General features: G+C 42.1%; 1 protein-coding gene across 1 annotated transcript in view; it reads left to right on the top strand.

Annotated features, from left to right (window-relative positions):
* Nucleotides 1-27713, top strand: part of PDGFD (platelet derived growth factor D) — a gene marked incomplete at both ends in the record, with an annotated part of 144005 nt that overhangs the window by 65984 nt on the left and 50308 nt on the right. Inside the window, 2 exons of the mRNA XM_084265351.1 lie at nucleotides 15821-16025; nucleotides 19988-20168. Of these exons, the coding sequence (XP_084121477.1) occupies nucleotides 15821-16025; nucleotides 19988-20168 (386 nt within the window). The remainder of the gene's footprint in view (nucleotides 1-15820; nucleotides 16026-19987; nucleotides 20169-27713) is intronic.

Raw genomic sequence — 27713 nt, 5'->3', positions numbered from 1 at the left:
ATCAGCTGTGCATTAGGGTCTGGTAGGAAGTCATCCTTTGCAAACTTGGCTTGTAAGTTCTTGTGTTTTGGAGGGGAGAAAAAAAATTAATCCTTACATCCATGCTGTACACTCTCCACTAAGAAAATAAATCCCCATTGTTTTGAATTTCTCTTTTCATTATTTATCTTGTTTCAAGCCTGCAGTTGGCTTGAATTTTTGTCCTTTAATATTCCTTTTAACTAAGTGTTGCTGCCAATGTGCCAGCTCATCCAAACTATTTTTTTTCCAAGCTGACCCCTCTGCCCTTGGATTTCTTGACTTAATTGTTATGGTACACAAAGACTGATAATTCTGCATCTTGACATAAACAGCAACCTGTATTTGGAGAACGTCAAGAACTCGGCACATATCTAATTGATTCATAGGCTTTTAATGACCAGTTGGTATTTTTTTCAGGACTTGCTTTTTAAAAGCAGTCTTTTTGTGGCCATATGGAAACATCTCAGATGATGCAAGGAGAGGAAAACAAAACAAACAAACAAAAAAAACCCAACCAAAGTCAAACACCATGCCCAGGAATCTGCTGTTGACAGGATTTTAGGTAAATTTTGAATTAAGGGCTAGAAACTATCAACGTGTTAATGTCAGTAACACAATGTTAGAGGATTACACTAATTTTAAAAATTTCACAAATAGCATCTGAGTGATTTTATGATGGGTAAGCTGTGCATCTTAATGTGAAACTCTTACTTACCCCTCTTCTAGCTCCATGCAGTATTGGAAATTTTGTTCAAAAGGTGTGATTGGGAAAAGAAAAAACGTGGCAGGAATTCTGTTGCCTGGGTGAAGGCATTGATCGTTGCATTCCAGTAAAGGGCTGAGTGTTTCCTTTGCTCTCTGGTAATGGCTGGGAGCTTGGAGGGTCAGCTGGCTTCACTGTACGCTTGATGCTCAGCCCCAGCTCCAGGACCGTACATCAGACCAGCTCCATTTTAGTCAACTGAACAATTCTGATTCCCATCGTTTGATGAGCAGATGTTCTGCTTGAGTCATACAGGAGTCCCCTGTGCAGGTGGGTGAGACTTTCAAGGGTGCCTCATGGACCCTTTCTTTGTTCTCTCTTTTGGAAATTACAACCACACTGGAAATACGAAAAGTAGTGAATGGAATGCATAAATTTTGCTGAATGTTATTTTAAGTCCAGAAAATAATTCAGAAATGGAAGGGGGGGGGGAAAGTCATATCTTAATATTTATTTTGATATGCATTTTCAAGATTAAGTGACCTGAAAACAAAGTATTTTATTTGGATCAAACGAGTCATGCCATGTTGATAGAAACAGGATTCTTCCCCTCTCTGATTCAGCCTGTGAATGAAAGACATCATTATTTATTCAACTCCAATTACTAGGTCAGAGTGGCACACACTTAGCATTTCTCTATGAGCTGATTCAGGTCAGTTTCCTCATGGGTTCAGCATGTCACTGTGCTGGGCATTTACTGCTCCTTCTCTTTCGCAGCTTCTGCATCCTGTGCTTACTGTTTCCCCCTTTCATCTACTGCTCTGGTCAGATCCTCAGCTGGTGTAAATAGCTGTGATCACTCTGAGGATGCTGCTGATTTACACAAGCAAATGACGCCGTTCCAGATTGTCTTACTGCTTTATGAAAATGGATTTGGCGAGTCAGCCTCGTCTGTAAATGTCTGGTCTGAGTTTATTAGCATCCTAATATGCCTCAGACAAGTGTTTTTAAGGGTGTTTTCATTTTATTTCTTAGGAGAATTTTATGTTTATTCTTTCTTTATTACTTAAACGCTGCATTGAAGAAACAAATTGTCCATTGAGATGGGTTTAGTGGAGTATTTGTTTCTTTCTTGACAGAATGGTTCTCTGCATCCATTAAAAACTAGGAACAAAAAAGAAAGGCATTTTATTTAAAGCTTTATGTATGAAATAACCGAGCAAATGTGTATATGGGTAGGCATGAATTGGCAGATGGGGGATTACCAGTCCCTTAATTAAAGCAAATGAATCAGGAAGACTTACGGCCTTTGCCTTGGAACTGTGTGTCAGGCAAACCCTCAGCAGGCTGCGACCTGTGGGTCTGCTGGGATTTCGCGTTTTCCTGTTGCTTTTTGGGAATGCCATCGCCTTCTGCCAGTGTGGGCCAGCACTGACCCTGTCGCACCCAGGAAGGGAGTGAGGGAAAACCGCCTTCTCCTTGGCAAATATTTGCTGCACAAATCTTGGTGGTGTTTGCTCATGTCAGTGCAGATTTGAAAAGCACATAAGGACCTGTAATTCAGAGAGGGCGCGTGGATGCAGGCAGCCCATGCCATAGCATGCTCCGTTGCATCTGTAGCCCGTGAAGCTCTTGGGTTGTGCAGTGAGGGCGATGCTCCAAATGCTGCACCGTGTCTCGTACACTGAAAGAGCGAGGACTGGGGTGGCAAACCTGGTGCGTAGGAAGGAGGTGGGGTGAAACATCTCAGTGCGATTCCCTCAGTGCTCCTGCATTTCTCTGCGCTGGTGTCCATTCCCCTCCCATCCTGCCATAGCCCAGTCCGGCATCTGAGCGGTCCTTGCAGGTTGCCCAGCTTCAGCTGTGAGCAGAGAGGACAAATGGCTGAGCGCAGAGTGAATCGGTATTCGTAACAGCTCATGAGGTTTACGATGTGGAGAGTTTGTTTTAGTAACAAATCAGAAGCGAAGGCCTGAAAAAGATGGAGCTGTTGTGAGATGGGGAGCACCCCGAGAATGAAGAAAAAAACCCCAAAACCCCACTTGAAATCAAGTAAATCAATTCAAAGGCCAGCAACTGATAAGACAGTAGTGCAGAGCTATATAAATAAAACACTCCTTTTACACTACTCACAACTGGTATCAGTACCACACAGCGCAGCTGTTATTTACCAAAGATACCAGTTATTTAATTATAGTTTATACTAGAAGATATTCAAGGTCGTAGTTGTGACATTTTATTAATTACTGTCTAAGCTATAAAAAAATGGAGAACATTTCACCCTAGGGAATGTAAAAATGGTTGCTGCCATTCCATCTTCCTGAGTACTCAAGTGTCTGCTGTAAAGTAGAACTTCTGAAGTCTCTAAATCATGAAAGGTTTCAAATTTTATCCTTTGATAGATTGTTCTTCCATGGTTTCCATGGAAAAGACTGACATACACTCAGCAGGAATGACTGAAGCAGGTTGGAAGTGCAAACAAACAGCAACAGCAACAACAACAAAAGTCTCTGGAATTCTTTCCAACAAATAGAAGGCATAAAAGTACAATTTTGACACCAAATTTTTCATAAAAGCTGTTTTCATATCTGTTCTGCCAAGGTGAATTTTTTCCTTTTCTTTCTTGTGTCAAACCAATGAACTTTAACATTTTTCCTCTTTTGGGCAAGGGTTCAACCTGGCAAGAGTGAAGTGGCTTCTAACTGTTATTTTCTGAACTTTAAATGCAATACAGGAACATTTATTACCGCTGGTTCCTTTTTTTTGGTTTGTTTCTGGAAACTGACCGAAGTATAATTTTAGGCATTACTATGGTAAATTTATTTTTCTTTTCTTGCTGTCATATCTGGTAATATCTGGTAATATCTGGTAATATCTGGCTCAAGGTTGCTGAAGCTAACAAACCCCTCCGGCATCATGTTCTTGTCATGAGCAGAGATGGACTCGTGGTCAATTTTTTGTCTTACTGGACTGTAATCGTAGATGCCATGAACATAAGGAAAGCTAACCGAGTAAAAGTCACCTTCTTGGGTAGTTCAAAGAGTGCCAAGGTCGCCTTCTGTGTTTCAAGCATTACCATGGAAAAACGTTTTCCTAGGAAATAGCACTTTATGTCCCCGTCTCCATTCAATAGCTGTGACACCAAGCGTTCACAAAATGAAATGATGTGAGAGTACTGTGTTTATTGGACTTCCTCACCCTTTTTATCTCAGTCATATAAGCCTCTTATCAGGCTCCTCTCTGGCCAAACAGCTGCTAAGAGCTGTGCTGAATAGTCAGCACACGGCTGTGCCTTTCTAGGGAACAGGATCTCAGTGTGTGAGTTTCCCATCAATACCAGCACAAAGCTGGGGTGAGACAGCGGTGAAAAAGTCCCCTTTGACCCCCCCCAGCCAACACAGAGGGTGGGTCTTCTCACAGCTGGGGTACCCGCAGGCTGCAAGCCTCGATGGCCTGGCGTTGATCTCCACGTGCTGGGTCTAGTGTGTTTCCAGGGAATTTCTCCGGTCATGCCTGGGCCATGCAAGCATCAAAGTCCCATCTGGTGTCCAGCCACATATATAACACTGTTGTGTGCTTCTCTGCTCTTTTCATATGCAAATCTAGGTCAAGAGGAGTAAGACTCAGCCTGAGATTTCTCCTTTAAATCCTTTGCCCTGACATGTACAGACATTTTTTTACAGCATTAGGCTTTCAGCCTTTCAGCAAGGTGAGGGCAAACAATTCGGTTGCCTTGCCATGTTTCTCTGGAAGCTTTTAGATGAAGGGGTGCTGATGGTCTCTGTTGGTTAACGTTAGGTTGTGTCATGTGTCTTCTGAAGGCTGGAGGAGTGAGATGTGCTGCTTCGTGTTCCTGCTGGCAAGATCTGGTGCTGAAGCTGGCTTCATTTATCCCTGTAACTGCACAATTCTTCTGTCAAACTTTTCACTGAATCCACAGTCAAAGGACAACTTTGAAGTTTGGCTTTGCCTCCAGTGTGATTACACGGGGGACTCCGATTTTCCGTTTAAAAGTGAGAGTTCACTGAAGGCCCATGAAAGTGAAGGATTATTTAATTACTTCTTGATTTGCCAACAGTATACTCAGCCCTGTTCAGAATATAAAGATACGTAATGTCTGCTCCCTGTGGAGCCTTAGCAGAGTCCTGAATATCACCTCTTCCATGCAGTTTTCAGTCTTTCATCTGTTCATGCAGTATCTGTTGCAGCTTTAACTTAACAAACCTAAGAGTAGGGAAACATCACAAAAGGTTTGGGAACATGTGCAGCAGAAAGTCCCAGTCCTACTCTGATCATGTTTTTCAATTAGAAGTGTTTGAGGTGGGATTTATTTAATGGGTGAAATGGACAGAAGACCTTTCTCTCAGAAAGAAAACCTTCATGCATGTCTTCCTTTTATTGCAACCTTATTTGCTAGAAAAGGAGACAGTAATCTACTGATTTTTAAAGTCAGTACTCTTTGTAGTTTCCTGATTCAGGGGAAAGAAAGAAAAACCCCTGGTTTTCTAAGGGCATTGTCCAATGAGGACCTTGGAACAGAAATCTGGAAAGATAGATTTAGTTCTTTGTCCCATCAGTGGCTTGCTGAACGATGTAAATAGTGTTTCTCTGAACTTCCTAGTTCTTCCATCCCTTATCTTGTAAACTGTAAACTTTTCAGAGGAGAGTTTATCTCTCACTGTTTCCATAGTGCACTGCACAACGTTGATCAGAATCTCCAACCACCACAAAACTGACGGTGAACACATCAGCTTCATGTAGACAGGGAGCAAAACCAATGAGACATCCGCTGTTAAACCGAGAAATGTCACGCCATAGTCTTCTGACCTCGATATTACCTTTATCCATGTGTGCCTTGACAGTGCATTTTTTACAGTTTGTTTGGGTTTTTTTTTAATGTACATTATATTACACTTTATGTGTGTGCCCCGGGGGTTGAGCTCTGCAGTGAGGGAACAGCAACAGAACAAAGTTTTGCACTCAGTGGCTCGACTCATGCAGTATCACCAGATGAGTGGTAAATTCCACGATCGCAACTAAAACCAATGTGATTCTGATTTCTTGACATCCTTACCCTCACTGCAGAGCTGTGACCAACCAGTCACACACATGAAGCCCCACACCGCTGGGGCTCCGTGCAGGTGAGATGGCTGCACTGAGGGCTGCGTGGGACATCGGTACGAGTCAAACCTGTGTGGTGGCTTGGCTCCACGACTCCTTAGGCTCTTCTTTTTTTGTCAAACACCCACACGCAGCCTAGAAGGAATGTTTCCAATCACTTCCTCTTGGTAACCAGCCAAACAGCTGTGTTTCCAGAAAGGACTTGGAAAGCTGGCATGAGAAAATCAAGCCTTTGGAGCCAACTCCATCTCCAATTTTTGTTTTTGGCTTATAGCGATCAGGATGTGGCTGTGCTGGTGTGAGAGATTTTTACTGCATGTGGCACAGCAGCAGCTCCTCACCTTGTGGGGTATGTTGATGTACACCAGCATCATCTTCCCAGCCACTGGTCCCTATATACTGGAAGTGAATGAGCTCGCCTGCTCTTTTACCACATGTAGTTTCATTCTTTGGTGCAGGACTAAGGAAGCCTCTAGATGATCCCTTGGTGCAAGATCATAACAAGAAAAGAAGGCTACAGCCAAGAATTTTATGAATGTGCCTGGAAACTTTGTTAAATTGCAGTATCTATCCACATGACAGCTCTGCAGCATTTTGATGCCAAACCTACAGAGAAAATCCTAAGCACTTACAGGAATGATCCTCTGTACTTAAAATACTCAGTACTTTCAGTACATATCACTTAATCGCTTTCCAGACTGGGGAAATGTTTCTCAGCACAAAGGTTTTATCTAAATGATGGAAAGCCATCCTGTTGCCCTACTTGTGTTCTGCCTCCATGCTGGGAAAAGACCTCAACGTCTACTTCCCTCTTTGCCCCAGTGCTGTGGTTTCCAGCAGAAAATTGAGGCGTGGGCACAAAACAGGAGCTATGGTGTGCTCTGATCTGAACTGTTAGAGAACCAGGACTGTGTGCTTTGGAGTAGCAATTAAAAAAGCTGCTGGATCCTTACTTTGTGACTAAGTCTTGGGTTCTGGTCCCTGCTCCAAGAACTTTAATGGTTTATTGAAAAATGGACAACCCGTGTTGAAGTGGCATCCAGAACCCATCTGTCCCTTCAGAGGAGAAAGAAGTGGTGTGAATTCTCTCAAACAAATAGAAGAATCACAACACAGGCTCCTTTTTCCTTTGAAGAGATTTATCTGTTAGGCTACTACAGAAAAGGAAAGGACTACTGACTATCATATTTTAATAAAGTGAGATCTTCCTGTGGTTTGGGATTTTGATGGGGGGTATGGTTTTTTTAGATCTAGATAACTTTCAGGTACTTAAGTCTTTAAGACACCTGGATTAACAGGACTGAAATGTCCCCACAAGCTTTTATCTTTGTGCAATCATTTGATATACAGACCCTAAGAGACTAAAAGCATGCCCATGGCAAACTTCAGTCCAAGGAAACAATCTGCTAGAATAGCACTGCCAGACTTTCCATTATAAGAAGTGACCTTTCACTTCCTTCCAGAGATTTCAGTTCTTCAGTACAGACATAGAGGGTAAGGAAACTCACGTTACAAGAGAAAATTGCCTTGATTTGTCTTTTGAAACAGCTTCTCCTTTTACTGCCTAATGTTCTAACGTACAACCTTCCACTCAGTAATTGCTTGTCCATCTGCTACAATATGTTTAACATGAGAAGCCTTTTTCCCCTTTCACTGGATTTTCTCTTTACTTTTATCAACATTTTTCTTTCTCTAAGGAAATTCCAGATCTTGTTGAGTCTTAGGAGTGCCTGACTGAACCAGTTTCTAAAACAATAACTTAAATTATATTTAAAGACTTGAGCCATGCCAGACTTCTGAGGTAAAATTTCCTTGCTCGGTCATTAAAATCTGAAAAATGATGGAAAAATTTAAAAAGAGCATATTTCAATTGGACCAGGAGCATTTGAATGGAAGCATCCCACAGAGGTCTGCTTACATGAAGCCACTGCCTAAACAGAAAAATTTGGAGTCCACAGTGTGCTAGTTTTTTGCAAACCAATGTGAGCCAAAATCTGATGTTGATATTAATGCGTAATAGAAATTGTGTCTGTAACTGGCATCATCTTGTCCAAGGCACTGTACCAGTTCCCGCCTTCTCATGGTGTCGGTGCTCACTGCAAACTTCTCCTTCAGTTACCAGGTTTCCCTTAAGCTCATTGCAGCACCAGGAGAACTTAAGTCCCTCTTTTATTTTTTGTTACAGTTTCTCAGGCTTTTCTGTATTTTTGTTGTCATGATTATGGGCTTATTTGCATTAGTCTTAGTCCACATCGTTACAGCTACACATTCCTGATATAGCACTTCCCTTTTTCATACTTAATTACAGAATCTGAAGAGAAAAATACATTCCGTTTTCTGTTAGTTCAAGAGTCCAACAGAGAGATGCATTGCAACACTACCATCCATGAAAGAACTAGCTGTTAACAGTTGTTGATGTGTTGGCCTAGCATACGTTACTTTACTATAGACACTTTTGCTTTAATATAAGGCATTCAACGTGTTCTTTCACGCAGAACAAAATCTCTATCAAGAAATCAAATAAAGGCAAGAAATCAAATAAAAGCAAGTCATACAAGTCACTGCAGAAAGCAAATATCACAGAGATTGATACCCCCATAAAAATAAATAAGGAATTTTTTTCTCAGTATTCATCTGGGGGGAGTCTGAGCAAGGCACCCACCAAAGGGGACAAAGGTGAGTCACAGCCTTCATCCCACCAAAATGCAGTCCAGCCTGTTCTTCATTTCCGGACTGTCTCTTTAGTACCGCAGTCCAAATGTAGTTATGGTGGTGATCATGCTGTAGTACCTATAATGCTGTTAAATGCAAATAAAATAATGCTTTTTTATGGTGAGAAGAACTGTATCAGGCTGTCTCTATGAATTATATGCCTGGGCTTCCTTATCAATTCTTTAGTTAAGATTCTCATGAGTGGTCTTTGCTGAGGTCCTGTTCAACCTTAGATTGACTGTGTAATCCCAAAACTCATGGCGTTGCTCTGCACAGAAGCACGGGCAGGTTACTAGCCACTGTATTAGAAAATGGATGATGGCTCTGAATTTAATTTTAGAAAGCTAGTTTTTGGGGTTTTTTTTTCAATTCTCTGCCATCTTCTGCACTGGCTGATTTTGCTTCTTTCAACTACAGATCATCTTTCCTGTAATAGACATAAAACATACTCTTCTAGAAGTATAGCTCAAGGACTCAGAGTTGAGTGAATACACATGAGGTCTGAATTTGGTTGAATATGGAGATGGCATCTTTTGATATCGCCTCAGTGGCAGAATGGGTCATGCTTTAGTTTTAAACTGATGATGTCGTGAATGTGGTCCTAATAAAAAGAAGGGGCCTGTTGATAAGTGAAGGAGCAGGTACCAAGAGCTGCTTCTTTGAAGTTCATTGGCAAGCCAACTAAACTGTGAGCCTTTCATCAGCTCCAGCAGGTCCACCTCTTAATTGCTCAGTTGCTGGGTGACTGGTAACACATTGGGTGGTGTTAAAATGCTGCTCTCTCATTTGGGTCTTGATTGAGCAAATTCCTTAGGTATGAGCTTAGATATAAGTTGTTGTGTAGCCACCTTGAGATAAACAGGACTACTGAAGTTTTGTAAAGCTGAAAGCAGCCTGAAATAATGCTTGTGTCACAAGTAGTGTGGCCAGCAGAACTGGAGAAGTGATTGTGCCTCTGTGCTCTGGTAAGGCCGCACCTTGAGCCCTGTGCACAGCATTGGGCCCCTCATTGAGCTGCTGGAGTGTGTCCAGAGAGAGATAATGAAGCTGATAAAGGAGGACAAGTCTTACGAGGAGTGGCTGAGTGAGCTGGAATGGTTTAGCCAGGATAAAGGGAAGCTGAGGGGAGACCTGATTGCTCTCTACAATGACCTCAGAGTAGGTACCTCTTCTCCTGAGTAACAAGCAATAGGACAAGAGGAAATGGCCTCAAGTTACTCCAGGGGAGGTTAGAACAATTTTTTTTCACCAAAAGTGTCGTCAAGCATTTGAATGGGCTGCCCAGAGAAGTGGTGCAGTCACCATCCCTGGAGATGTTCAGAAGACCTGATGACATTGCACATGGTGTCATGGATTAGCAGATATAGTGGTATTAGGCTGACAGTTGGACTTGATGATTTTAGAGATTTTTTCCAACCTTAAATATTATATGATTCTATGATTCAGACTAGATCTACTGGCCCAATATACTCTTTACATCTGTATCTCTGAATCAGAATGACTGTGTTTGTGCCACCATAAGAGACCACTGGCAGTTTTTAGCCTGGCCAGGGTTGTGCTATTGCTGATTCATTTCTGGTGTTCTCAACCCTTTCTCTCTTTAGTTCTGCCACCTTAGAAAATTGTGAATTGTGATGGAGGCAGAGCTGAGCTAGGTGTGTTAGGCTTCTGTCCCTTAAAGGACAGAGGTGTCCAAGATAGGTATGGCCATATAGTTGTATTTTCTTGGTTAGACACCAGAAATGTAACTTTGTGATCACTGGATAGGATTAATTTTATTGCTTGTATTCACTAAAACGTAATAATTTTTAATAAGGTAAATGATTGCATTTTTATACCTACCCAACACACTGTGACCAGCTACAGAATACACTTATGTTGACCATGAACTCTTGTCATCTTTTGCTGTGATTTACACAGAACATTATGGATGACAAATAAAGTTTCTTCTTATTGCAGGAGGGTGGGGGAATAAAAAAAAGCCAATGAATATCTGAATAGGCTGCCATAAATACAGCTTACTTGGCATGCCTGTCCCCGCGATGAACTGATTTGTGGCCTGGATTCAAAAATGTTCTTCGCTTCTCACTCTGTGGATTCAGCTATTTAGGTAGGGCTAATTTTCAACCAAAGGAACTGAAGAGTTACTCTTCTCCCTGAAGGTTATCATCTCATTTGTTTAAAAAACTGGTAGCAAACCATTGACCACTGTATGTTTTTATCAAACAGAGCAGCCATTGGGGATGAGGTTTATATCTGGAAAACTCCCACGTGCAAACCCCCAAGGTCTTTTCCTGAAATAACAAATAGTTTCCCGAGTGGTAAAATGAACTTCACGTGGTTTCCAGCAACTCTGTCCTCAGCTGTAGCAGGGAATGAGCTCATCAGCTTATGCTCCATGGGATTTAAGAGGGGATAATTCTTGCCATAAAACATGTCAGAATATGGTATCTTTTTGGCCTCTACCACTGTGTCAAAGCTGTTGAGCTTGGCCAACCACTTCTACAAGGGGAAGAAAAACAGAAGCAAACTTATACACAGGGCAACACCTTAGAAAATGAGACTAAAATCCCAGAAGCCTTAGAAAAGTGGAACTAAATATTCCATATTATTTATTAAGACCTTAGACAAGGTCATTCTCTGAATTATACTTCTTTCTGAAGGAATTGACACTTCTAATCTTTCTTTGCTCCGTGGGTATCCAAGAACAAGTGTCAAGATTAGCTATTAGCAAGCAGCAATTTCCTTTTGATGATGATGATTAGTAGTATTATTTTAGTGCAGGAATTAATTGACTGTTGAGTGATGATAATAAAAGCTAACTTCTTTCTGTTGTAGGTATGTTATGACTGGGAGTGGCTTTAACAAGAATTTGTTGATGCATTGCTAGAACTTGCAAGAAAATGCAGGAATCCAGAACAAGCACAAGATGAAACTTCTGGTTTTGAGTCCTGCTGCTCATGCCGCATGGCACTAGGAGAACATCTCCTATCTGGGAAGGAGTAATGCTGGGTGGGCTGGGCATCCACACTGAGGAAAGTCTTGAGACAAAGATAGTTTTCTGTATCTTGAGCTGAACTTCCCAGTTCTCACTTTGACACTGAGCTGCCCTCCATTTAGGGGGAGGAAAGCAAGCACTTCTGAAAATGCATCTGCTTTGAGAACTGAAATGGGAGCTTCTCTAACTTGGACAGCTGGACTATCATGTATACTTCTATGTTTAAAATTACTGGTTGGGAAAGAATTGAGAGGAAAAGAAAAGAGAGATTAGTTCAGATAAATAAAATATAGAGCAAGCTGCTTCCCAGTCAGTTCAGAGTCTCTGCAGGGAATTGCCTCACAGCAAAGGATGTGTCCCAGCTTCCTTCCCACTCATCTTCCATATGAGATAGCTTCCCTCCCCCAGAGCAGGGATGTCTTTGTAGCTCCTGCCATCTAGAATATCCTCCTTCTGTGTATTGCTTAAATGGCCCTGTTGCCTTATGACTTAACACCTACTTTTATTCATTGTGAAATGATTTTACATGCTTTTTAGTAAATGTGACAAGCAGTGTATTACCTACTGTCGTCTTTTATTTACTCCCATAAAGCATTATGGAATATGGTTAGTATGTGACATTCAGGACACTGTATAATGCTGCATTGTGTTGCATACAACATGGTACAGTTTGGTGCCTTGAAAAAAGCACTGCCTTTTCCTTTGCCTACATCTTTTCTCAAGTGTTCTTTTCCCTGCCTTTTGCCATGGCCAGGGTCTGGTTTCCTTGAGCTCCCTCAGTGTATTTGGTTAGGACCATGCTTGTCTGCCTGAAAAGGTCTTACCGGTTTAGCCTCACATCTTAAGTTGCTACAACAAATAGAGGAGTTGCTCACATCTCCTCAAGCAGTTTTCCAGATGGTTGACCATTCATGAGGGGTCAACCTCCATAGCCTGAGTTTGGGTTGACTTTGTTTCCTTGTCTATCTAAACCAGTTAACATTGCAAAATCCCACAGAAAATCTTAGAAAACTCTAGTGCTTTTAGTTCCAGTTCCGGCTATGCTACTTCAGGTTGTAATTTAGCATGTGGGGAGAGAGGTAGGAGGTAATCAAGTGGTTTGAGAGCTTCTGAAGAGTCTACTCCAGTGTCAGGTGAAGGCTTTGCATTTGTTCCATACGAGTTACAGAAACCGTATTTATGTCCGTGCTTATCAAGTGTGCTTTCTTCCTTTGTGGAACAGACATATCTTCATACTGTAGTAATTTTATAACCCCTGTTTTACTACAGTGAGTGTTGTCTTCCCATGCTTCCCTCCAGCCTTTCCACAATAAAGGCTTTATAGTTACTGCATTCGCCATGTTAGAAGTTTCATTTGACTTTTAAGCTTTTTAACGTGTGCAGCTCTATTTCTCCATTTACCTGCTCGGCTTGGATGCTGCAGAGCTGTGCCAGCCATTACATTCCAGCACTTACCTTGACTTGCTGGCAGAACTCCCCAGTCTGTGGGATTCAGAGGTTAAGTTAAATGAAAAGCCGTGACAGAGCCTACCTTCTTGGGGGGTGTGGTGTGTAGGAGAGTGCTGGTAACATGCTTTCTCAGCTGGTGTGCTGAGTGAAGCACATGGATATTGTGTTTGGGGGTGTACATCTCTGAGCACATTTAAAAGATGCTGTCCCTAGCACTAACTGCAGCAGCCAACACTCCAAGGGAAAGCCTGGGCTGGGAATAGCTGGAAAAAGGGAGCCTTTCCCCCAGAAGCGTGAACCACAGTGAAATGTGTGCCTATACTGGGAGATGGCAAGAATTTGCTGTCCAAGAAAGAAGAGCACAGTGCTCTCAGGTATAGGATGAGTTCTGCCTTGCTTTACTGGAGTAGCTTTTGTTCTCTTAGGAAATGGTTGCTTCACTCAGAAATGTAGAATCTGATTTCATCAAAATGGCTTTATTTTTATCCCTTTTTGGGGGCACATTTTGGACATAGTTTTGTGTAATACCTTGTCCTTTTGGGTGTACTTGGTGTTTTCAGAATCAAAAGGTCCTCAGCGTTTCAATAGGAGCTCAGTACAGTTGGCTGAACATTTTATTTCATTCCAAATTAGGGGGAAAAAAACCCAGAGGTGTTTTTATTATTTTTTTCCAGAAAAAAAAAAAAGAAAACAGGCTGAAAAAAAAAGGATAGATAAATGGTCTTTATTTTCACTGAACTGTCACTTTTCCAATGCAGATTTCTGGTCAAAACAGAACAAAACAAACCAGGCTAGTTATGAACATTGTGAGCTTTGGAGTCGGGACTGTATTTGTTTAGAAAGGGGGTGAGAACATTTCATCTTGAATGAAAGCATCTTAGAAAGATGGCACAAACAGATCTTGAGAGGCAGTTTTTACAGGAAGCCCAGACTTCTAAGTTTCATGTTGTTTTGAAGCTAGAATTATTACCCTGTCAGAAGTGTACAATGCACTGTTGACACACAACCACGCTTTGCTTACAGCTATGTAAGGGAGGCATTTACAGCCAGGAACCAGTGGAAAGCAACCTGAGAAACAGATGTACTTGCCATGATGTTTTTATGATTTCTCTGGGTCCCTGTTTTTCCATGAGCATTTATGAAACAGATATATTTATTTTCTATAAAGAGCTTAGAAAGCTTCAGTCAAACATTAGATTTTATTTTAAGAGAGAAATCTTGGGTTACTGTGTGTGACAGATGGCAGTGGCTGCTTGCTAACTTTGGTTTCGTATTTCCAACATTCATAGGGTAGCTTAGTGGGAGAAATTCCCCACCACTGCTGCCTTTGCTCTTCCTCAGTAGCCACATGCAGGAGAAGGCACCAGTTTTATATTTCTGTTGCTTGCAATGGAACTGATGTTGGCCTGACACTCAGCAGAGTACTTGGGGTGATGTTTGGTTTATGATTAGGACATGGGAGTTTAGGTGTTTACATGAAAGCAAGTGGCAGAATTCCCATAGTAAGTAGTAATTTGGTCAGTGCAGTGAGTTACTGACTCAAGATCTGTCTGAGAGCAGCTCTCAGCAGCTATGTTCAGAAGAGGCTCCGCTGGCCCACACACAGGTGGCTCTGTGAGACAGCACAGCTTCCATGGGACATTTGCTGGGGGCTGTTAGAGGTTCTTCTGGACACCCCCGTCCTTGTGCAGGCCAGACAGGAAACTGTACTGTGTCTTAAATGGTGTTAGAAAAATTTCAGTGAGTAACTGAGCTGAGCCCCAGATCCCACACATCGCACGGGGAACACTTATAGCTATGCACAGGTAGAGGCTCAGGTCTGGGTAATGTTAATGGGGAACTGAATCCATTTTGTTGCCACTGAGCCTTCTGATCTGCAAAATTTCACCACATTAATATTATCAATGCACAAAAATAGTTGTATGCAGTTCTTTGATGCTGAGAGACAAATGCCAGTACCAGTAACAGCTGGACAATTGAAGTGCATGGTGCAAATGAGAAGACATTTTGACTTTTAGAGAGCTGGGTCTTGCCACAGTTCCTGTTAACCTTGGAGCCAGGGATTTGCAGCCACTGAGGCTTACCTCAGAATAAGTAAACTTAAGGAACAATTGAGTATTTGCTCAGGCAGAAGTTGTGGAATTTTAATTAAGAAAAGACTTGGCTGTTTGTCTTGAAGGTACTCAATAGGACGGACGGTTGGTAGGACAGTTTCTGACTTCATTTGCGTCAGTATGAATGTGGGGTGGCTATTTGGATTAATGATCCATCAACAGAAAATTATTCACACCATTAAAAACCAAAATGTGACCTAACACATGTTCCTGGGATAAAACATTTAAGCACAATAAACAAACTTAGACCCGGTCACACGCAGTTTCCTGCAGCCTGTTATGGCTGCTCTTGTTCAGAGGGCATCTCTCCCCGGAGCACCACCCTTGGGAAGCAGAGCTGTTTACCTTTCTGCTTCACTCTGGGCCACTTCATTGTTCTCAAGCTTGGAGCTTTTATTAAAGTTTAAATTCTGTTTTAAAACCAAAATGGTGAGGTGGAAATTATGTAATTGATATCGATATAAAAGTAATGGTATATTTATCATAAAGTAAAGTCTATATAGTTGAGTACTGGTTTTGACTGTGTATAGGGGGTTGAATTAAGAGAAAATACACTGTACTTTCTATTTAGTAACTACTCCTAGACCCAACTTTTTGTAGACTTTAAATGCAAATAATTTGTGCTGTTATAAACTGTTGTGTTTTTTGCCTTCCTGTAACTGGAACAACATACTAATTTCTACAAGTTGTGACTACTAACAGAGAGCAATCACCTCACAGACTTGTACCGAAAAGAAGAGACCATCAGCGTGGCAGGGAACGGCTGCATCCACAGTCCTCGCTTCCCCAGCAGTTACCCCAGGAACCTCCTGCTGACATGGCGGCTCCACTCCCCGGAGAGCACCAGGATCCAGCTGGCTTTCGATAACCAATTTGGCCTGGAGGAGCCTGAAAATGAGATCTGCAGGTGAGTGGCAAAGTGGATGTTTGCAAAGGGCTCCTTAATACCACCCTTGAATTTACGGATGTGGCCACTGGCATGAGACTGCAAACCAAAACTAGGGTACCTCTGACCAGGTGTAAGATGGTCCTGCTTGGAGGAGAGACCTCCAGGGCTCCCATCCAACCCACACTGGCCTTTGAGTTTATAAATAAACTGAGCTATCCTGTATTGGAAGCAGTTTTGGTAGGGTTTAGTCTTTCTATAATACTTTAAGCACAAAGCACTCATACGCTTAAATCTATGTACCTAAGAACTCAGGTACTACTTTAATAGGATTTTGTCCTCTTATCACCTCTGTCTGATTTCAGCCAGGCAAAAAATATCTGTTTCAGTAGTTTTATGGTTATGGGAGGTGTGAGTAGATAGGTACTTACATTGGGGTGTGAGGGACAGAGAGAAATGCATTGAAAAATAGGAGCATTTTCTTCAGATTATTTGTTTGTCTTTAGTGTTACTCTTCACTGGTACAGTTTGGTTTAAAACCTTTAAACATAGGTCCACAAACATCAGTGCAATCTGCACATTGATACATCAAATAAATTATGCTCTACTGCATCCTGGTTGCTTTCATTTCCCTTTTTACATGAAACTGACCATAAGCTCAGTTGATCTGGCTGATTAACCCAGATGGATAAACTGCTTTGCATTAGCAGGCACAGAGGTGAATCTTGCCAGAATTCACTAGAATGGTATAAATGCATGAGGTTTTTTGTTTCTATTTCTTCTGTTCAGGGATCCATTCTGCAGAAAAGAGCAGGCTCAGGTTTCCGGTGTGCTACAAAAGGCAGATTGCTGTGATGCTCCTTCTGTAAAACCTCAAGTCTCAGCTTCCATCTCTCTGCCTGATCATGTTGTTGCTTACCCCTTATCTGTGCAAAGAACTGGATTGTTAGGATTTCTGCACACCCAGCCTCTGCTTATCTTATCTTTGTCAATTAATTTGCATTTATAGGGTTTGGCAGCTATGTGGAGTTCTACAGGATAGGGTTTTTTTCTTCTTGTTTTTGCTTTGTTAATTTTCTCCCTTACCAAGAGAGCACGAGCTGTTTCTGCAGGTTTGCTTTCCTTATAGCTGGCTCTCCTTCCCTCTGCCTTGATGGTCTTGGCAGCTGCTGCTCTCCTCTGTTACAGCTGGTCCAAGATCAGCAGCAGAGTCAGTAAGGACAGTTACCTCCTAGCACTGTGAACGATTTCCCAGCTTGAGAGCCTAATGCCTACAGAAGCAGCCCGTTAATATTTACACAGTGGATAAACTGTGGCTGACCTTAAAGCATTGCAACTTTGAAATGGAGGGCTAATTTACTGTGGAAAAAAAAGATGAAGTATTATCTGTCAAGAGCTATTAAAGGTGGTGGCACGGTGAGGGGAAGTCAAGCTGTTATTGGCATTATGGGTTTGGGTACCGTCTTGGAAGACAGGCCGCCTGCTTCTTCCAGAGCAGCTAATTAGGGATGCAGAGAGAAGGAAAGACCTTCCATCATCCATAGTGTCTGTAGAAACTGGAGAAATACCACATTATTTTCTGCAATAAAGCTTTCCCTGGCATTCCTGGAAGACCTTTATTTCTGTAGCATTACTTCCATAGCAGGAAATCTCTTGTGCAGACAGCTCATGATGGCTTTAAGCCTGCTCAGTACTGTGTGCATAGTTAGGTTTTTTTGCTAACACTCAATATGTTTTTCAAAACTCGGTGCTTTCTGCAACTCCAGTCCCAGACAATCCCTGCATTTCCACTTTAGAGAAACAGACAGGCTGTGTTTTAGTTGAAATGAATGATGAGAGCTGAGCATGTGTTGAATGCTGTGCATGTTGGACACGCAGCTCAGCACCTCTGCACCTTACCTTCCTTTTGTACTTGCTTTTGACCTTATGCTTTTTTCCCCACAAACTTCCTAGTCTTTTCTTTCAATTTTTCATTAATGCTAATTATTGTAATTTGCATACTATTAAGACTGAGCTGATTGAAATTCATTCAGGCTGAGGAATGAAAAGGTACATTTCAGCAGAGCTCTTTCACAAGGAGGGGAAAATATTCAAGGTTTTACAGAATTTTCTAGAAGTACTGTTAGCGTTTCCACAGGCACTTGATAAGAGATGATTCTGAAAAGCAATTAAATTATCCAGCCTCTGAGGTTCCTTGGATGCACAGAAGCCACTGAGATTGCACCTACTTCCACGACCGTTGCAGCAAAGCCTCTGCTGTTGAAAGCAGATGTAATCCCTGAAAACACATGGATTTGTGCCAGCTTTGCTAGCAGTTGGTCCAGCTTCTGGCCTCAAAAAGTGTGGAATCTCAGTCAGGACAATTTTCACCAAAACCTACAAGGTTATCTTAAGCTGAAATCTCTGCAAGCAGTAAAAAAAGAGTTCACTGGCCTTCATGCTGCCCAGGGGTCAGCAGGCCATGCAGAGCTCTGCCTAGGTACCATGTCCATCACGAGGGAGTGGGAGCAGAGGTCTGTGGAGAGAGCCTGAGACAAGTTTACTTCTGCCTGGAACTCAGCTTTCTCGTGTTACAAAAAAATGTACAGTTCAGCAGGGTTTGGGCAGATTTAAGTGACTGGGTTATGGTGCATCTGTTATTTTCTGTCCTGTGCAATTTGGGGGTGGTGAATATAAAAGCAGCGATGCTGATAGTCTGAAGCCACATAGAACTTGCATTTTTTTCACATGGGCTCTCAGCAGAAAAAGACAAACAGGTCTGTTATTTACAGAGCTATTCATCTCCCACAGCTGGGCAGAAAGGCCAGCACTTGGCCCACAGACCCGGCAGTGGGGAGCGGCACATTGCTAGTAAGGATTGGCTAACATGGGGCACGTGCTTTGATAATAAAAACCACTCCTGGTAAGACCTCTGGAGTTTTAAGGCTGAACTGTACCATGAGGACTGCAGCTCTCCCCACCTCACGTTGCCTGCACTCAACCTGCCTGTCACTATCTCCTCTCCCTCACTAGCTGTAACGTGTGAAGCCCAGTTCTGGCCCCACAGATTTCAAGGGACTGTTTCTCATAGATGCAGTAAGATCAGGACTTTCCTCTCTGCCTTCCTTATTCTCCATCCCAGTAAATGAGCTCAATAAATGTCTCAAGCAAACAAAGACACTGGCTGTGGCAGTGGGTGCTCCCACCCCTGGCCTTCAGTGTCGGCTGCTCCTGGCAGAGCCCTCCTTGGGGTCAGAGCACCAGAGCTGCTGCACGGGTGCCTGGCCAAGCTGTCACCGTGCACAGGGCAAGACGTGCTGTTGGTTTTCCCCTGGTGGCAGCACCCATGTGAACGGCGGCAGAGTTCTGGCCACAGCACGCAGAGCATCAGCCTGCCCTTTTCTGCTTGAAAGTTTGAAATGAGCCTTTCTAAACCATCTAGAAGAAGAACCTTGCCACCTACAAAGAAAAAGGTCCTAAAAAGCACCTTTCAGCAGCACACACTTCCCTGTGTTACTCCCTTTGCTCCTGGCATGGTGGCAGCCCATCTCCGGCCCTCTGACAGGCGCAGCAGGAGGGAGTGGTGGCTGCTGCTGCAGGGAGTTGGGCAACCACTGGGAAGTGCAGAAGGGCTTGCAGCTGCTCAGCTTGGGCAGCCTGCCTCAAACAATATTTTATCAGGTCTCTAAATTATTTATCCACCACATGAAACGCTCTGCGTATGTTTACTGTGCGCTAAGCTCGTGCAAGTGCCTCTCATTGTTATTTTAACATGGTAGAAAATACTGTTGGTCATGTACCAGGAGCCCAAAAATCAGCCATTTGCAGCTTGGTGTGTTTTGTGCTACATGAACATGTCCAGAATTTGTAATATTTAGTCTGATGTTTTGCAGTGGAGATCAGGGCACAGTTGTCTTTGTGTCTCCTGCTGTGCTCCTGTCTCTTTGAAACCGCCTTCTGTAACCAGAGTTAGCAAATGACTAATCCTTCACACTGCTTCCCAGGTATGACTTTGTGGAAGTGGAAGATGTATCGGAGACCAGCACGGTTATACGAGGACGGTGGTGTGGGCACAAGGAAGTACCTCCAAGAATAACATCAAGAACAAATCAGATAAAGATAACCTTCAAATCCGACGACTACTTTGTGGCTAAACCTGGATTCAAGATTTGTTACTCCCTTGTGGTAAGTGACTGAGCTGTCATGGGTGAGAGACGGATGGTAGTGTAAAAGAGCATCAGTAGTGGGAGACTGGACAGTGTGGCTAACTGCACTGAATCTAAACACTAATTGAGTGAAAGTATTTTCAGTCCAACAACTACATTAATACAGAACATTAATACTAGATTAATGACAGACCCTGTCATTAAATATAAAATAAAGTCAAGTCCAGGCCAAGATTTACACTAATAATGTGACACATTCTGCAGGGAGGCTGCGCTGCCCGTGCCTTGACAGATGCTGCAGAAACAGCAAAGAAATGGCTGCTCCATGAACTCCTTTTTTATGTTCATTTGAGGTCAAATAAAAATACCTTGAGGGGTTATGGCTGTGATTCTGAGCTAGATACAGAGTAGTTAAATCTATGTGCAATAAAATTCTACATGCAAGACTGTGCTAAGGCTCAGGCTGTGTTTTTAACCACATAGAAAATGCCTCTTGCGTATGCAGTGGCGTTGCCAGTGTGTCGTGTACTGTTGCAGTGAGATGAAAACCTCTTGGGTTTTTGTTTTGGTTTTGTCTTTAGGGAGCAGGAATGCTCATTACTCTTAAGTAGGTTGTGATAGAAATATGTATTCCTTTGTAATGTCCTGATTAATATTATAATGCTTTTGGTGCAGTGTAGCTCGAAAGAGGCAGATTTTGCAAACACTCAGGAAATGGTAAGCACTAATTTATTATGCTATCATCATTATATTTTCATATCCATCATACTTCTTACTCCCTTTTTATTCAGTCCACTGTTATTTAACAATAGTAAGTAAGCCTGGAATAGCAATAATGTTAATACTGTAACAGGATAAATCCGCTGTTTGAGTCATTTTACTTCAGCCTCTCAGCTTTGCATGCATGTATGCCTATGTGTGCTAAATAGAGTCCATAAACAGCGCATTGTCACGACAGCTCAAAAGATGCAAAGATTGTGCTCCCTTGCATTTAGATTTTTAGGCTTCTATTGGAGTAAAGCATTGTACGATGAGTAAATCCTGAGCTCTAATTTACTCTAATTTGAAGGTAATCTACTATAACTAAAATTTAGGCAGAACAGTCTGTGAAAGACCACTGGGAATAAAAATGAGACAGTGAAGCAACCTCTTTTTACACTGCTTGTATTTCAGCACAGCCACAAAAGCTCTGCTGCATTTAGCAAGCTTTATTCCAGACCACGCACAGCTGGTCTGATAGTACGAGGCTTTCCAAAAACCATACAGTCACAGAATCCTAGAACAGTTTGGGTTAGAAGGGACTTCACAGACCATCCAGCTCCAACTCCCGTGCCATGGGCAGGGACACCCTCCACCAGACCAGGTTGCCCAAATCCCCATCCAATCTGGCCTTCAACACTGCCAGGGAGGGGGCAGCCACAGCTTCTCTGGGCAACCTGTGCCACAGCCTCACCACCCTCATAGCTAATAATTTCTTCCTTAGATTTAATCTAAATCTCCCCTCCTTCAGTTTCAACCCATTATCTCTTGTCCCATCATCACACTCCCTTGTAAATAGTCCCTCTCCTGCTTTCAAAAAAACCCAACAATTGTTCAAAAAACAGGACACTGCACTAGAAAGCTGAGAAAAGGCTACTATATTTATCTAATTTCAATTCTATGAGTAAACATTATTTTATAGTCCAGCAAATCTATTCAGAAGAATACTCTCCAAGTGCACTCTGTGAATGAAATACTGTTTTATTTCTGAGAAGAAAGAACTGTACAGGTGATTAGTGGCATTTGCATGTCACCAGGAGATGGAGGGTGATGTGTACTTAGCAGGTTTTCAGACTTCAAATCGTTAAACATAAAACTGGGGGATTAGTATTCAGCAGAGTCAGCCCGGACTCTATAGTCCCCACAGTCGTTTAGAGCTCAGTTCATAGATATCCTGAGCACTGCTGACCCCTGAAGGTTGAGCTCATTGTGCATTTCTCCTCGGAAAACCAGAGAGCATTAATGAAGTATGCAGAAACAGGGCATTCTGCATTCAATGAAATGAAAGACCTTTATATTGCTGGCTTTTTTTTTTTCTTTCTTTGTAACATTGAAGACAAGGCTACTTCTGGGAGCTTTCTTGGAAAACGGTGTACAAGATATGTGCAAATCCTTAAATCCCTTGCTTTTTGGTAACATTTGGAGCTTGGATCTGCATGGCGGTCATTTATTTGTATACAAGACTCCATTGATAACTTTCCAAACAAAATTGAAGCAAGAGGTTTGGAGAGTCCCCTTGAGTTTATTGATCGGCTGCATCTCCCGATTGTGGAGCCAGAATGGCTGGGTGAACTTCTCCCCATACACACACAGCCAAACAGCCTTGCAGCCTTGCTCTCTGGCCTTCCCGTTCATGAATCTTCAAGGAAGTCAGTTAAGTTCACTTCATTTGATGCAGATCAAGTTTTTACTTAGTTCAGCACTCTGCATGAGGCACAAATGAGGCACTGTAAAGCTTAGTAGAAATACACTTCATTATCTTCATGCACTTGTGTTTATGCATTGACTTCACATTTCGGTCCTGTTTAGAGAAACCAAAAGGGATTGTTTTTTTAAGGAGACATAAATTAGACTTGTATCCATGAAAATCACATTTGCCCTTGTAAAACGAGGCATACAAAGTAAGCAACCCATAGAAGATGGAGGGGCTCAGTCATGCATGATTCTATGATTCAGGACACTGGAATTAGAATTCAAAGTGGTTCTGGAAAAGTAGACTGAAAAAAATGCAAGGATGATCCTTAACAGGACAAGGTTGAAAGCTGTACAGATGTGTGGGAGTAATTAACTTTCCCAATATAAGATAAGGGACAACTGGCAAGGGAGCAGATCTGTGATATAAAGCCTGAGCATCTAAATGCAGCATTTAGCAACTTTTGCTTGCCAAGACTGGCTCCCTCCACCTTCTTCCTTTTCCTCCTCCTCTCCTCACATCCTCTGCCTCTCGGCACCTTTGCCTCTGCTCTTCCCTCTGTGGGTCTGAGGGACTGGGAAGGCTGGAGAGGAAGCAGTGAGAGTGGTTTTGGAGAGAAGGGTCAGATCCAACATGTTGCCTTTCCCTGATCCACTCTTGTTCCGTGAAGCCGTATCACTCCCTGGAGGTGTGAGCTCCAGCGTGGAGCTGACTCCAGGAGCTTATTAGTGAGCTGAGTGTGCTCTGCTGCTTATCCCAAGCAGAAGAGAAGTCAGAAGTGTCCTTGTCTGGAAAAAGTCACCCCTACTCCATGCTGTCTGTGACAGTGTAGAAATAGCCAAGTACGCGCAGCTGGCGGTGGTGTCTATGGACACTTCACATCCGAAGCCCCTGGTTGTAGCTGTGCGGTTTGTTGGCATAGCCTGAGTATCCACGCAGAGAAATGGCTCCCTTGAACCTCTTTAAAAATTGTCTTTTCCTTCAAGCTTCACAGACCTAGAGTAAAAATGGTCCGGAGGAAGCCCTGGACAGCTATTAGCCATGAGCCTCACTTAGCTACAGATTGGTTTGAAATTCCTCCCTGCCATTATCACTTAAAGGGCTTATTTCTCAGACATCTTTTTAATATTCTTTTTTTACTTTTCTTGGTTGAGCTGCCTTTGAAACATTAATTTGCAGTATATAAGGCACCAAGGTATTCCGGTCATTTTTTTATTTCCTCACATTATATAATTTCTTACTCCAAGGAGATAGTGTTCACACCAACCACTGTAGGAATACACGATGCAGATGCAGATCAGTAATCTTAGGTTGCTTACACAGTTGCTAGAGGGGAGGTAGGCACTGTCAGGAGAGAGGCCTCTGGGTTGCACACCTTACAGTAGGTAATGTAAATATTTCATATTGCCACACACGTAAAATTTCATCCCGCTGCTACTTGCAGTGCAGTTACCTCAGCTGAGGGATCTTGCGTGTAGCAAGTAAGTATTCAACAGTCACCAAAAAGACTGCATCAATTATTTTGAGGTGAAGGAATGTAAATTGAGTTACACTGTTGCACATGGAAATAATCTTTGCTTGACTGAAGTAATTTATACAATCCTGTTTTTACTTCTGAAGTGAAATTCTTCCGGTGTCCTAATTCTCGAAGGGAACGTTAACAATATCAGACCCCACGTTTTATAATTACATTAGCTTGGACATCCACTAAAATTGTCTAGGAACTTGTTCAGAAATGTGTTCCAACAGTGAAGGTGAATGTTTTGAATTAAAATTTCCAACTCTGCATCTAATTTAATTTTAATAAGACAACTAGAAAAAGTTGGATTCCATTTGCTAATTAAAAACATTATTTTAAGTTTATTATAAAAAGCACTTATTTATTGTACATTTATAACAGTAAAATGTTATTGCCTTACTAATTGTTTCGTTAATCCTAAATGAAATCCATATTTTGGAACCTCAACTAAAATAATTATTGGAAGTAGGGACTATAGAATGGCTAAAAACATACGTATATGTGTAAGTGTATGTACAAACATGCATATATGCCTAAAGATGTAAAGGTAATATATATATATGATTGCATATACATATTTTTACATATATACAATATATGTGCTTTTACCGTTCTTTTATCTACAGTATAATTCATAACTAGGAAGCATCACATGGCATTAAGAGCAGTCTTTACTTACTTGGGATTTGTAAACCAACAGTGGTGGGTACGTGGTGCGTTTGTCCCAGGATAAACTGGTCAAAATGTGTACCAGCCAGCATCTTAGATCATGAGTAATTTTTGCTGCTTTGAAATTCCATTTTTTGTATGAGGGAGCAGTAAAGAAATTAATGGAATAGAGGGGTGGGGACCTCTGGGTTTTGATCCATCATGCGGAATTCTACAGAGAAGTAGCTTTCTGCTGAGCACCCAGGCGACGGGTCACCACTCGTGTAATTGAAAAAAAGAGCATTGGTCACAAAGTGGGGTGAGACACCACCCCAGTGGTGTCAGTCTAATAAAATGTAATTACTTTCCCATGCAAAAAATACCAACCAGCGCAAGTCAAATACTAAACTTAATCACTTTGATACTTGCTCATTAATCTCACAAGAAAACATCAAAAATTCGAAGCATGATTAGAAAATGAAAACGGGCAGAATAAGCACCTGATCCTGATACTTGTACTCACAGACAGTCCCTCCGAATTAAGGGACTGGCTCCCCTTATTTCACCAGATTTGTTTGCACAAGTAGCACAGCACCAGGCTGCAGGGTCCGTTTTATTTTAGTAAGTCAATAAATAAACTCCCTTCTAAGAGTTAACGTGATCACAAAATGATTCAGCCACCACTGTGAATACAGATTTGTAAAGACCATAAAGAACGATTCTTTGTCACTGGTCACAGAGCTGAGTGCAGCCCAGAAGCAACATGAGCCTTTGCTGCTGTGCTGCTGGTTTAGCTTGTCACTTCTTTCACAGAACAGACATTTCATTTCTGTCTCCAACACAAAATATTCTGCCTGAAAACCCGTACAATATATCTCATGTGACAACAGGCACGATAATGGTGCGTGAATACCTTGCCTGCTTTCAGATAATCCACAGAAGGAATCCCAGTAAATTGCTGGGGGAAAAGGAGAGGAATGGGAGGGGGAATGTCTTGGCTAATAAAGCGGTTGAACATGAAATAGATCTTAACGATGAAGAAGCAAGAACTTACACGTGGAAGCTTTATCTGTTCTTTTTCTGCTACCATTTCTCTGATTTCAGTTTTGATTGCCTGTCTATGCGAGACAGCAAGGGTTTTTTTATAAATACAACCCATGTGCAAAGCTTTTAACAATCTAGATGATGAAACTTCTATTTTCTTAAGTTCTGGCAGAAAACTGTTTTCTGTGGTTTTGCTCAAGGCATAACATCCTCATAAAATTACCAGCCAGGGGCTCATCTTTCAGGAGAGAATTAATTAAATCCTTTCTAATTAGATAAAACTTGCTCAAAATCTTTAAGATTCTTTCCCCAACTTTACGTAAGCATAGGATTTAAGAGATTATTTGTGCACTTTTTTCTTTGTTTTTAATTTTGGAAGGTGTTCTAATGTTGTAAAAGGCAACATAAAATGCCAAAAATCTTAAAAAGAGAGATTTTGCCTCTGTATTTTGAGACATGGAGCATTTCAAAGTAATTTTATATGGGAAGGAGGAATGTTTTCCATTTAACAAAGCTCCTGAGAATCCAGCAAGCCTCAATCTGCTGCTTAATTCATCTCACAGGACCTGACCTGTCCTTCACCAGGGTTTGATGAAGAATGGAAGGTGGCCTGGTAGAGAAGCCAAGTAATGTGGTAGGCAGGGACATTCCAGTTGTCCCCAAGCACTCAGCAGAACAAGTGATAGTGAAGGATACACAAGAAGCAAAACTCGGAGTCAGATAGCTCAGCAGTAAGGAAATGGTGTCCGTGGGTTGAGAAGGCACATCTGGACAGGCAGTTTCATTGGCTGCTCCTGGGGCAGCCAAAATTACCAAATAAAGATTCATTCCAACATTTTCATAAAACCAAGGGCTGTTCCTCCTTCCAATGTCCTATGACATCTTCCAAACTCCCAAACTTTTAAAGTGCCTAACTCCTAAGTCTTGCCAGCCCCATCTCCTCAGGTGGAATGCAGTGTATGAGTTGGAGGGAGCTGCAGCCAAAGCTATGCAAAGCTTGACTTGGCACAAAACTTCATGTTCAGTTGTCTCAGAATGCACCTTCTCCCATCTTTCCCTAGACTCTGGTCTACCAATGTAGTCCTCTTGACAGGTGTCTTTTGAAGGTCTGATGTCCCTTCCATGTTTAGTTGTATTGTCTTAGACACAGAGATTGGTCCCAATCCTTCTTCTATGTGATTCTCTGAGTTTTAAATTTTGTTAGGAGTCTTCCTGTCTTGTGCCCTGATTTCTAAAGCTATTTGTAAATCAGAGGTGACACTGGTAAGAGAGCGGTGACCAAAAGTAGGTATCAGGAAGAAGAGGAATTGCCTATCACCTTGGCATCCAAGGATGCTACAAGTACTGGAGTGAAGAACTGATGCAGGATCATCCAGAAATAGCAATGAAACAGTGGCAGCACCAAAGACAAGGGGAGAGAATTAAGTATAATCCAAGTTCAGATAAAAAGGTAGCTAAGCACACACAGTGGAAAGGGCAAGTCCACAGAGTGATAAGGCAGCAGAAACAACAAATCACAATGGTCAGAGAGGCAGAAGCATCCCAAAACAAGGAAACGTTATTGGAAGCTGTAAGGAAAAATAAAAACCAAAGAACAGAGAGGACGTGACCAACAGTATTAAGCTTAGCAAGCACATCTTGAAAGAAAGAAGCAGCTTTCCCTCTTTACTTGGAAGATGTCGGTGTGTCACTTGTTCATTGGAGTAACATGAAAGCAGATTTAGTTGGACTGGAGAAGGGGAATTGGCAATTAAGGAAACATTTTTAATAAGGGAATGAAGGGAGGGTGTGATTTGTGTAAACCAGAGATGTTGTGGCAACCAAATTGGGAGACTTTAATCAGGAAATAGGAAAGACTGAGGCTAGGAGGGAAGGTGAGGGCAGGTGTGGATTGTGTAGAA

This window comes from Gallinula chloropus (genome assembly GCF_964237585.1).
Source record: "Gallinula chloropus genome assembly, chromosome: 1".
Classification (NCBI taxonomy): domain Eukaryota; kingdom Metazoa; phylum Chordata; class Aves; order Gruiformes; family Rallidae; genus Gallinula; species Gallinula chloropus.
Note: the sequence above shows the minus strand (reverse complement) of the source record. Positions and strands in the feature narration are given on the sequence as shown.